Source organism: Egretta garzetta, unplaced genomic scaffold (genome assembly GCF_000687185.1).
Source record: "Egretta garzetta isolate BGI_Z169 unplaced genomic scaffold, ASM68718v1 scaffold70, whole genome shotgun sequence".
In the NCBI taxonomy this organism is placed as follows: Eukaryota; Metazoa; Chordata; class Aves; order Pelecaniformes; family Ardeidae; genus Egretta; species Egretta garzetta.
In genome coordinates, this window is record NW_009258539.1 from 5,186,867 (window position 1) to 5,199,913 (window position 13,047).

The 13,047-nt window shown below is 41.5% G+C and overlaps 1 protein-coding gene across 1 annotated transcript in view; it reads right to left on the reverse strand.

The window, feature by feature from the left end:
* Positions 1-4,183: 4,183 nt before the first annotated feature.
* Positions 4,184-13,047, reverse strand: part of GK (glycerol kinase) — a 29,924-nt gene continuing 21,060 nt past the window's right edge. Inside the window, exons 17-19 of the mRNA XM_035901952.1 lie at positions 11,778-11,921; positions 10,692-10,772; positions 4,184-5,935 (exon numbers count right to left, since the gene is read on the reverse strand). Of these exons, the coding sequence (XP_035757845.1) occupies positions 5,922-5,935; positions 10,692-10,772; positions 11,778-11,921 (239 nt within the window). The 3' untranslated portion in view covers positions 4,184-5,921. The remainder of the gene's footprint in view (positions 5,936-10,691; positions 10,773-11,777; positions 11,922-13,047) is intronic.

The window sequence follows — 13,047 nt, forward strand, 5'->3', positions numbered from 1 at the left end:
TGCTGAAGAGTCAATCCTTCGGAACTGTACGACTGAAGAACCAATTCTCCCGGCAGCACTGGCACATTCATTTCCAGAAAAAGCTGTCCATGAAAGACTCGGAGTTAGATTCTAGTTATAAGCAGCCAGAGATTGAAGCCCTTCACAGAGCTTTTCAGGTAACCTTCCTTCACAACGGGGCAGCACTCGGCTTTAGTATTTGCGGAAGAAAGCAACGTTGATACTGAAACACCATGCAGGGGAGGGCATTAATATTTGTGTTACGCATCCTCTCAACTAAGCTGACTCCTGTTGTTGGACAAGGAGTAGTAACACAGAAGGGATTTCCTAAACGCCGACGGCTCTTGAGTCTCCTCTGTATCAAACAGTGTTCTCGGTGGCAGGTTTTCAGTCACATGTTCACCTTCGAGAAGGACGGACGGGACTGGCGTAGTCAGAAAACTTAGTGAAAACTAAGTGGCTGAAGTGATATGCTCAAAAATCCTGAAGCTGCTTATGAAGTAGCATGGGAAATGTGGGCGTGTGTTGAGCACGCTGACTAACCCATCCTGTTGCCAAAACAAACACAACTCCAAAGGCAACTCCAACGGCTTTAGAGCTGGGAGGGAAAACGCTTGTTCTAGGCAGGGACAGCTGAGCACCAAAGCTGTCCGGTCTGCAAGCCCTGCTCTGGTTGCACAAGGCCCCACGAGTGCCTCAGGCCACCAGGAAGCCAGAGCTGCTGGTTCTTCAGTTCTCAGAGCGCTCCATCCCTGCAGAACTGAAAAGTAAGGATGCAGGAGATCCTTCCAACGGAATTGAATGTACTTTCAAGGATAGTCAGGGCAGGAACCTCCAGAATTTAAATGAAATCCCCATGGATTTAAAGAAAAAACGCTACAAACAAAATGAAGTGACTCCCAAACCCATGTCTTCCCATTACAAAAATTTAACGAACCCATATTGTTAGGTTTTGGCTCACTACAACTTAACTGTGGTCTCTCTGGAAGCACGTTACCCCATGCTTGCCTTTTGGGCTGCTTTCAAACACCTGGTGGTATAATTCCCTACGAAAAGCAGGCTATTAGACTAAAGTAAATCAGGAACATGAAAAACAGACACTCTGCTGAAACTCCCACTAGCAACTGCCTAAGAGATCATCTCAGAACTAGAACAAGTAAGACAATAAGCCCACGCAATAGGGCTGACTCTTCCAAAACAACTACGTACTTAGGGTACCACAGTAATAACTCCGGGTGAATAATGCTAAAACACAACAGTGGCTGAAAACTGATTCATATAAGCGGAACTGGCTCCGTCCAAATAAACTAGCATTTCCTTTCCCTTTATGATTAGCTGGCTCGAGCCTCCAGCCCGTGCTGGAGACAAGGTGCGACTGACCTAATCACAGCCCCATGCACCATTTGAGGCAGGGGGGGCAGCTCTGATCGTCTGGTCCAACCCCCTGCTCAGAGCAGGGGCAGCGAGAGCAGGGCCGTGTCCTGTCGGGTTTTGAGTGTCTTGAAGGATGGAGGCTCCACAGCCCCTCTGAGCAACCTGCTCCCGCATGCGACTACCCTCAAGAGTAAGGAAAATGATTTTTTCTTCTTTGAACGGAATTTCCCGTGTTTCCGTTTGTGGCCATTGCCTCTCGTCCTGTCACCGGGCACCGCTGGGAAGGGGCTGGCTCCGTTGCCATTACTGCCTGCACCAGGTGTTTATATCCAAGCTCCCTCCAAGCTGCGCAGTCCCAGATCCCGCAGCTTCTCCCGTGAGACAGATGCTCCAATCCTTTAACCATCTTTGTGGCCCGTCTCAGGACTGGCTCTGGGATGTCCGTGCCTTTCTCACAGCGGCGATCCCAGAGCTGGACCCAGCGCCCCAGGCGGGTCTCACCGGGGCTGGTTAGAGGGGAAGGATCGCCTCCCCTTCGCCTGCTGGCGACGCTCTGCTTGATGCAGCCCGGGGTGCTCTTGCCCGCCTTCCTTGCGATTGCTGCCTCACGTTCAACGCGGTGCCCGCCAGGACGCCCGGGACCTTCGCCGCAGGGCCGCTCCCCAGCAGCGGGTTGGCCCCCAGCCTGTCCCGGTGCGCGGGGCAGGGCTTGGCACCCCGCCTTGTTGAACCTCACGGGGTTCCTGCCGGCCCATTGCCCAGCCTGCTGAGGTCCCTCTGGGCAGCGCAGGAAAATCATTCCAGTAGTGTTCCTCTGTCATTTCCGGGCTTTAAAGGGCTGCTGCGCGTTTGCCTGGACTGATGAGTACCACTTCCATAAGTGCCAGTCAATTATAAATTTAAAAAAACCCCAACATACCGGGCTTGTGTTACAGCTCTTAATGGGACGGCATTCCAACAGCTACAGATCTGGGATTCTTTAGATGGAAAGATTACGGCTTGGATGCTGGCATGGATATTAGGCAGCTTGTTGGTACAGAGTTCCAGTGAGAGATCAGACACTGTATTAGCTTTCGTTGGACAAAAATTCTCTATACATATAAATTTCTGGTACTAATTACATTAATAAAGTTCTCATCTCGTAATATTCCAGCCTGATGAATCGAGTATGCTCTTGTGCAGCGCAGCGGAGGGCCAGGCTGCGACGCTGCTGTACGAAAGGAGGACTCGCGAGCAGAGGGAGAAGCGCGATGCCGAGTAAGGGCGCGTTACCTAAGGTTGCTGTGCCGGCATGCTGCTTAAATGCCTTTTTTGGGGGGGTGGGGAGTTTGTTTCTGACTCACACAACTGATTTCGGTGCTTAAATGCCTTTTTTGGGGGCGTGGGGGGGCGGGAGTTTGTTTCTGACTCACACAACTGATTTCGAGACGGGGGACTAAAGACCTCGTGAAGACTACGGGCGGAGGCTATGTCCTTGGCACACTTAGGCAGCGCGAGGTGTGCACAACACAATTTGGGAGCTACGCGCAGACAGAACGAACAAGGATGCGGCAGGCACGCTCCACCCACGAACCCTCGGCGGACACGCGTCCCCCCACCCTTCTTTCTTAAACCAGGAGAAACGCCCGACGCTGCCGGCTCGTGCCGCCAGCCATGCTCTCTCTTCCATCGACATTGCTTCCCCCACCTCCCAACGGCTTTTCAGTCTGTAGCCATGGGCAGGCCGTGCTCTACGAGCACAATCCGTCGGGGCTGCTGGCCCCAGCGAGCCACGCTGCTCGAGACCTTCGGCTCAAACCTGTGCTACGACTGTGCTCCTTTTCGCCGTCCTACGGGCGCCGTCCTGCTTCTTCCTCAACATGGAGGGACCGGAGGAGATGTAATTTCTAATCCGGACTTTGCAAGGGAACACACCCACGGAAGAGCAGAGCGCGGCGCTGCGTGTACTCGAGCCCTACACCTGAGCAAGTTCCAGCGCGCGCCTGTGGCGCTTAAGGAGGCTGCTCGGTCGTTTAAGACGTGTCGATGTACGCTAATGCCTCACATAAAAAACATCGATGAAAACGTGTCTGAAGGGTAATGTGCGGGAATAAACTGACGGCTTACAGCAATTTATTTACGGTATTTTAATACCAAGTTAATGCATTTCGCAAGTAAGAATTTATAAATCTGATAATTTATAGAAAAAAAATAAATCACAGCTTCACAAAAAAGCTAACTCTCAACAGTTTGTCCCCTCCCCCCCAACACGCCGCTTACAATATATTTCAACTATGCTGGTAGAAAGTTAACAGTGGTGTGAAATTCTTAAAAAATATTTAAACAGCAATTGAAAATAAAATAATGATTTTTACTCAGTGAAAAAGTAATAGGAATTCTGTTTCCCAGTAAAAGATAAATCAGAAAAGCAGCAAAAAAATCCCCCTCCTACCTATGACGGGCTACCTTTCTCCCCCCCCCGCCACGTACGTCACTGGCAAAGGCAACACTTCAACACGAATCGTTCCCAGGTTCAGCACTTCAGCGGTTTTGGCGAGAAGTGCGGTGTCCGAGGCGCCTGCTGCCCTTGCCCTGCCTGCTCCAAGGGCCGCTGCTGCTCCCGTTCCTTGGGGCCAGGCGGGAGCAGCAACAGCTCCGAGTAAAGGCAAGGAGGATAAAGGTTTCCCTGTGGGCTCATGTTCATTGTTCGCTCTTTCTTCGCCTCTCCAACGCAAACTGGAAAACCCAGAGACTGCAGGTGTCACGCCTCACATTTGAGTATTTGTAGGAGACACGGGATGTGAGTGATGTTGCTGTATTTTCACCCGTGCACAAAAACCCCCTCTGCTGAATTTACACATGCAACCACAGGACAAAAAATGTTCCCACTCCAAACTCTGAATTAAAAGTCACATTTTCAAAGGTCATTGCACTTGACAATAAAAAGGCAATTAATATGCATTTGATATTAAATATATCGTACAGACCTGAACTTCTGTGCAACCCATTGCTTCAGACACACACGTTTAACATCGTTTTAAAAACTAAGCCTCTAATCATAGTGTAACAAAACCAAACTTCGTTAAAGACTATTTTTTAAGGACAAAAATCTTTAAGAACAGACGCACACAAAAAACCGCTCCCTTTAACTCCTAGTGCATTTAAACACATCTTTGAAATTCTCCGTGTTGCTCCCACGTTTAACCTCGCTATTCATGACACTGTACAGGAACACATTTTCTCTGACCTAACCAATAAGGCTGGCATTTCTCATGCTGTTGGTGCAAACAGGAAAGCTGAAGATAAGGTTATTGCCTCACTCCTTTACCTGCGGAGGACAAAAGGTTTCAAAGTGGATGCAACTCGATTGTCACGGTCGCTGCCTGTGAATCCCAGTGGCCCGTTTCAGGTGCCAAGCGCACCTTGGAAACTCTTCCAAGCCAGGGTTTTGGGTTGTCCCCGCATGTTTTGTGACAACTTGCTGTTAAAACTACAGACATGGAAACCGAAAGGGAGATTTTTGGTCCCTGAGATATACTACATGAGATCAAGAACTAAAGCACTGATACTCAATTTGGAGTGGACCCTCTTTAAGGAAAAGTAAGTCAGCTTCAACTTTCAAAAGTTTAACAAATAGTCACCAAAATATCCTTAAGCAGGGTGACAGAACATACGCAGTATTGGTCAAGAGAAGTGCATTGTGCAGAGCAGTTTTAAGAGTCATCAGCTGCTGAGGACCAAGAAGCTGTCCTGTCAACAGTGTGTCTTTCCAAACTAAGACAGAAGTGCAAGAACGTGAAACCTTAGCCAAAGCCTTAACCCAAACACCTATTTAATCCTATCTCTGTAAAGGTACACCTACAGGACCTACTGTCTGAAACGGGCAAACCAACTATGTACGCCAAAAGGCAAACCAAACTCTTTAATTTTGTAACTGATCATTTCAACAGTAGCCTGTGGGCCATCCCGGCAACCTCTACATTGCCAAACTGGTGGCGATGCGCGCTACTGACAATACATTTTGAGCTAGCGTTTAAAAGGTTTGTACCGTTGAAGGTGTTTCGGACCAGTGGCCACTACAATAAAACATCTTTGGCAACCATTGACATGTGAAAGGTAATTCACAGCAGCTGGAAGAATTGTGAGATGTTACAAAGTTCTATAGTGCATCATTAACTTTCTGCAGTGTGTTGTATCAAGTACCAAAACTCTGAAAAGGATAGCTAAACATCTGACATCATTACCTCAGAAGTTGCAGGGTTTTGTTATACCAACTTTCTCAAACAAAGCTAGGGCTTGTGAAATTTTAGAGGATGATGTGAGATAGTCCACCCAATGGCCTCCAGTGCAGTTGGAGTTGATGGGGAAGGGAGCAGAGTAATGAAGGGCTGAAGACGGAAGTTTCAGTGTACCGCTGGGAGGTTACTCAGGGGCTGGCAACAGATGGATTCATGAATGGGTTTAGTCACAAAAGTAGTATAATCACACTGGTGGTGGAATCTCTTCAGATAACAAAACAAAATGAAACAAAAAAAATCAGCTGCATCCAGAGAGTCCACTAAGTAGTCTCATTTACCAGAACCTTAAATAAGAAAGAAAGTGCATTAGTAACATAGAATTTACTCTAAAACGTTAGTAACAGTCTATAACACAGCTGAGCTATGAGGAATTCAGTATAAACATCCTTTGTTTTCAATTAATGCAATTATAAATTAGATGTATCTTGTGACACCAGATGATAAGCCAGCACTTAAGTGTGTGGGGTGTGCATATAGCAGGAGAGAAGAGACCACACTATTAAGATGGGTAAATTTTTAACAAGTGGAAGAATTGAGGGAAGGTACTCTAAGCTTATGTTCTTGTGAATATGAGCTCAGCTTTCAGAAATTTGGGAAATATTATTGCAACTGACTTGCAGAACTGCATAGTAATCCCTATATGTACATGATTATGCAATTTGGCAGTAACTAACACCACACAAGAAACTAAAAAGGAAAAACAGAATCTTTAAAAAAAAAAGCCCAAAGGGTATTTAAGCAGGAGGAATATAGCATTACTATCAGCACTGACACCTCATTCTGTGAGAATAAAGTCAAAGAACTTTACATCCCAGGTGTCACGTAAGATCCCGTATATAGCCAGCCCCCACGTATACCTCACTTGAGAGCTGCCAATTTAAGCATGCAAAGGCATTTCTTCAGACTTGAGTCTAATAAAATATAGTGTCACTTTCAGTTAGCTCCCACCTCCTCAACAAATTACAGCTACAGAATATGTTGAAATCTCTCAGATGTCCACTTGCAAAACTAGTGTGAAAAATTTAACAGAATCTTAGCATAAGGACTCCAGTTGCTAAACACATCTTGCTTTAATAGTGAAATAAACCAAAATATTGGCCTGTTCTCCCTTTTCTGGGAGACAAGACTAATGAAGGTCATGAATAAGGTACAAGTAATTGCCCTGATTTTGATGAAATTATGAAACGATACCATGAAATACAGTATTGTTCTTCATATTCAGTCATCAGGTGCCGCACGAGAAGGCAGTTAGTCTAGCAGTTCTGTAAATGAGCTTTTGCCACGTTAGTGTTCTCTGCTCTGCCACAGCAAATTTTTCCTTCACTTTTTCAGTAGTTGTAAAATCATGGCCCTGCCCTGCAGAGACGTGTTCAACAACAGCACGGTTGCCATGCAAGACTTACTGCTGTTTCAGCACATGACGGATGAATTCAGTCCTCAGTAGATTCAGTCCTCAAACCTACTATACTGATGACTGCGTTGGAGTTCCAGTGTTTCATTAAAAGATAAAATGTAACAAATTAATTAATGGAGTTCCTGTACTGAATTAGAAGGAAAGTCTGGTCAGCTAGTTCCAGCTTTTAAAAGCAAAAGGATATTTACCCGAGTAAACATCTAAGGGGGAAGCAGCACTGCTCCAATCAGCAACACAAATTTTATATATCGTGTTCTACCCTAACACACAACTGAGCAAAACTACAACCTGTACATATCATCACTGATGCTATTCCTTTCCAGACATCATCATTTTTAAAACAAGAGCTGGAAATTTCTTGCAACTTCTCCTGTCCCAAGCTTACCATGTAAATAATATACCAATATATAGTAACTATATATAAATAGTCATCTGAAAACAAGGGCAAAAAATGGGTTCTGAAGGCCAGAGTGAGTTGAGATTAATGTTTTCCACTTGTGGGTCAGAAAGGCACTGACAAGCTTAGGGAAGGGAGAAAAAAACCAATATCTTTTTTTATGAGTTCCAGCAGTGCAAATTTAGATATTTATACGCAGGTTACTGATTAGTTGTTTTTAAAAAGCAATAAAGTCAGAATTTACGTTGTTTATCTGCCCACTTAACATTGATCTTCATATTATTTTAGGTATCCTACATGTGGTGAAGAATGTGATCTGGAATTAATATTCAAGTTGCTTAGTTCAGCTTGTTAAAAATTTACCCACTTATTCACAGCTGGTTTTATTTTATTCTTCATAATCAAGATTGTTCTCATTCACAGATACATTCCAGAGTTAGTAAATCAATGTCAATCCATTTGTTCAGTTTGATTTTTGCCTAGCATTTGTTTAGTTTGATTTTAGTTCTCCTACAAGCTCAGACAGTCTCTTCCATGCAAGGAAAATTACAATTGAATAGTTAATTCAGGCTGAATGAGTAGACACAAAATACAAACACATCATCATAGGAGCATGCTAGAGTCCTCAATTGTCTGTTTAATTAATACCCCCCACCCATCCTGCCAAAACCAAAACAAAGAAAGAAAACTAAATAACCACCCCCAAAAGCTTACTAAGCAGCAACAATGGCTATACTGTAAAATATTTTCTTTGGAATGAAATTATGAAACACAACAGCAAAGAACAAATGACATCACCATATAAACTTCTTTTTCTTACCATAAGAATATCTTAATGAAATGTCTTACTTCTGGCATAAGTAACTAACACCGTCATCCATATTAAGAACTTTCTTTTAAAATAAAACATATATTAATAGGTTGAAGATGCATCTTCATTGCATATGCACACAGTCCCTTTCCCCAGTTTTGCAGATAGGCCTTATAGGGTCTCTTCTCTTTACACAAAATGAATTCACTTATCCATCAAGAGCAAAGTACAAAAAGAATATTCTATAGATTTAGTAGATGAAGATTTCTAACCATACGATAGTTCCAAGGGGACCAGAAAAGTGAAAGGGGTGCATGAAGCCTTTGAGGGACAGAAGAGAAGTCTTCGCTTTATTTAAACAAGATCCTCAAAATAATTTTAAATGTTTTGAGAAGAAATACAGGATAAAGGATGGAATCTTATTCTAACTGCAATGCACAGTGTAATGCGGGCAATGCAGAGCTCTGCGAGGCTGCTCCAACCTGTATCGCTTTTATAAACTGTGTACAGTCTTCACAGCTAGACAAAGGGAGGGGAGAGTTAAATGTTTCATGTGCATCTAACAGCTACGAATTTCATGGCATATGAGGATGAATTCGAGATGGCACTCACTTGGTTCCCTTAGGTACCGTATGTCTAATTCACACCCTCAAACGCTCGTGTGCATGAACAACAAAAAGCATCAGTCATTTCTGCTAAAAATAAACAGATGGAATACAAAAAACCCCAACACTTAAAATAGTGTAGACAGCTTTTAAAGTGATCTAGTTCAAATAATAACTAACCTGAGACGTACTTTGCTCCGATTAACATTATCATGCTACTCATAATAAAAAAACCCAAAGGCAGACTACAGAAGATACTAGTGTCACCTGATGTCATCCAGGGGAGGGTGTTTCCAGTCAAGCAAATCAAAAGAGAAATATATATATATAAATTGCAATATATGTGTTAAAAATCATACGAACAGCAAAAAGCAACAAACGTAGTGACATTTGCAGAAAGACTAAAAAAAAAATTATGCATAACCCCCACAATAATTCCAAACAGGCTCTCAATGTAAGAGTTCACATCCAAATTCCACTGTTAGCACTATCTAGGCTAAGACCACTTCTAGTATTCTTCAATCTTAAATACTCCTAGCAGGCAGAAAATAAAGTTTCAAAGCAAGAACTAAGGAAAATAACATTTCCCCTTCAGTGCTAAACAAGATAATCACCGAGGGTAAGTTTTGATAAACATATGCCTTTTCACATGAGCTGAAGAACAAAATCTAGTTTTATTTTCTGCAAGGCAGAATTTTCTATCCTTCAAAAGGAAATAAAGATATGTAAGCAAGATACACATCAAGCACTTGGGATTTTAGGATACATAACAGAGAGTTTAGATGTAAGGCTACTACATCATAATGGACAATACTGAAGTGAATCTTATTACTCATGCTAAGTTACCTATTTGCCTTTTGAACAGTCTTTACAAAACTGTTTGTATAACCATGGTGTTAAATAAAATACTTAAACCATCATATAGGATGGTAAAAGAAAAATTTTAGCTTTAGCTTTCAAGAATAAAGCAAGAGACTTCATGCAGCTTGAGGGCTGCAACTGTGGATTGTAGGGGGAGTTTTGAGGATTCTTTACTTAGTAGTTTTCATTCTAGTATTTTTCCAACAAAAGGGAAACAAAATGAAGATAAAGCTCATAAATGATGTGTTGTAGGATGATTCAGGACTAAAAACTTAACCTGAAATAGTGTTGAAGTATAAATTCAAATTAGAAGACTATAGGTTTGATTTAATTCAAACCTGACAGATGAAAAAGCGCTCTACTTCAAAAGAAAGATCTTGTTCAGTCCCTCAAAAGCGTTTGTATATTCTCTGTGTGTGGACAATAGGTCTACACAATTCTTCACTTTATGATAACTTCTTGCTCTTAGGCCTTGGGGGTCAAACAGATTTTGATGTGGCTATCAATCCCTCCTTCCTATACAGCATATAATAAAGGCAAGATGTAACAAGAAAAATCACAGGATGAAACTTTTCTCCTTTGTAACATGAGATTACAGTATAAGAAAGTTTACAAAATCCCTGCACTGTCTTGGAATTGTGCTGTATCTCTTTCTTCTAGGTAAGATATCTTTCTTTTGTAAACCAATGCTATTCTGCCAAACCTGCAGTTAGTCATTTCACATCCTCTGTTTTTAGAGCCCTACAAGATATTGCTTGTGCCCTCCTTTCAAGAGAAAGACATATGTATCTATTTTCCTGTTTTGTTTAGACAGTGGTTTTAAGTAATACTTTTTAAATCACTGGAACAGTCCAGAGATGGTATGAACAGAAAAGGTCACCAAACTCAAGATTAACTACCTAGGCTAACTGGCTAATCAGTAACACTTGAAATGCATTAATTTCTGATTTACCATCTGAAGGAGCTTCAGATGTCTCCCACCCCATAGATTTCATCACAGCTTTCTTCCATCTGGCATAGCGAAATTCACTTTCTGAAAACGAGAAATCAGCAAACAGAAAAGCCTTTCAATGCATATGAATACTACAAGTATTTAAGAAGCAAAGACTACAATATTAGCTTTCCACTCTTTTGCACAGTATTGTTTGTCTGCACAGAACAAGTACCATAAAATGCTGTTTTGAATTAAAAAAGCCACCAACAACTAAACCAAAACAATCCCAAACCCCACAATTATGCACATAATAAATAAATAATAAACCTTAAAATAACCTTAAAAACAATTTTCTGCATGTTCACCAATAAGAAGAGTTACAAGTAGGACAAAATGAAGAAATTGTTATTCATGTAGAAGCCCTTCAGTGTTGAAAATACTGTCCTGAAGTAGGGATTATAGCAGTAATTATAATCAAAATCATAAGAAAAATTCTGCACCAAAAATTAAGAAATAATTAAAAAGACAAAAATACATTTGCCTTGCACATGGATTAATTATGTCAAGTACATGCTTTCCATCTCTACAAGCACTTAAGAACTGATGAAAAAGATAGTAAGCTAAAAACTGATGATTAATGTAGGCTTTTTAAAGCCAAAATAAAAGTCTCCCCAAACCAATCAGTCTGCCCTTTTTGTATCTGTGAAAACTCACAAATGCACAGGAGCTTTAGGAGGCTTATTCTCAGTAAAAACTTTTCAAGATTTCTTTGAGTCTACTTGCTGTAAATCAAAAGCTACTAACTGCAATGCTCAGTGTCAAGCTTCTTTCAAAAAGAAGAAAGAAAAAAACCCCAACACATTACCCTGTGGAGTTCTTTCGTTTCAACCATTTTCCAATTGTACTAGTCAATAAATGGACAAAACTTCAAGTGAAATGCACTTTTCTCTAAACCAAACTCTACAATGTTCATCTTCAACATTTGTGAGCATATTCATTCATGGTTTTATATCACTATGTTAGACTGCAACAAAGAAAAAACCCAATCTGTTGGACATAAAACACTAAGCTTGCAACTTCTTAGATAATATGAAAGGGTTTTACCCTCTGGGTTGATCTGTGGTTCAAATCGTTCACATGTTACTGCTGTCAGATCTCCAGGATTCAGACTCCAAATTCCAACTCCTTCTGCAGCTCCTGCCGCCATAGCAGCTCCTAGAGCTGTTGTTTCAGGCATTGATGGCTTTACTGAAGTAAATCACAGAGAAGACCATGATGATTTTTAATGTAAGTAACCTTGATGACATCAGAACTAAAGATTACATGTATATATTGAATGATACATATTTTCTACAACTGCTATATACTTACTTTAAGTTTATCAACTGCAAACCTCATTTTATTGCCATTCACATGGTTACGAGGCTAACTTCACGTATGAGTCATCCAAGTCTTTGAAATATCTCAGATCACTACTTCCTTCAAGACTGAATCATGCAATTGCCCATTCTCATACCACATTCCAGGCTGCTGACCTCAACCATCAGTTTCCTTAGAGTACTCCTGTTAATAATATACATACTATTTTTTTGTCTTCTCTCTCCCTCCTCAAAGCAGTGATCACTGGCTAAATGTTCCCATGCTCTAGATATTGTGCTGTTAAAAGCATTTATATTTAGAAAAGGCATCTTAAAAGAGGCTACCCATCTGTACTTACTAGCTTGTCTAGAGTTAAGAACTTTCCACTGAAGTGTCTCACATTTATGCATAAGAGACAACACAATGTTTTTCTAAATTATTTTCTAGAAGCTGATTATTAGGCAAGTTTATTATATTTATGCAGCAAATTATCAGTCTTCAGTATAGATGAAGACGTATAGTATCCTGATGTTACTCAGTGACACACTGCATCCTTGAGAATGCTATACAGCTTACAGTACTTGGCAACTTGGGTTCTGCTACAGGTGTTAAAACATGTCTTCAGACAGATGCACCCTTTTCACTGATGCTGAAATGCTCCAGGTTTCAAGTGAGATCTTTAAAGAGTTTTAGTGTATTGAAACATATCCTTCAAAAGCTAAAAGCCTTTTCTGTTATTCTAAGGGGCTTATATGAAAGAAGTGTTACATGATCATTACATAAAATGGCTGCATTGCTGTTGGATCAGAATAATGGTATGGTAAACTTTCCTTTGCCTCAGAGAGGAACAACCCCATTTGAATTGGTATTTCATATTATGCATGCTAAGTAAACTGGTTGCAAGACTCCCATTTTTGTTGTAACCTCTATTCACTTCTTCATTGCTGCTGTGGGAGAAAACAGAATGGACAGTGTGTTTTGTGGGTCTTCTTTTACACTGTAAATGAAATCAAAG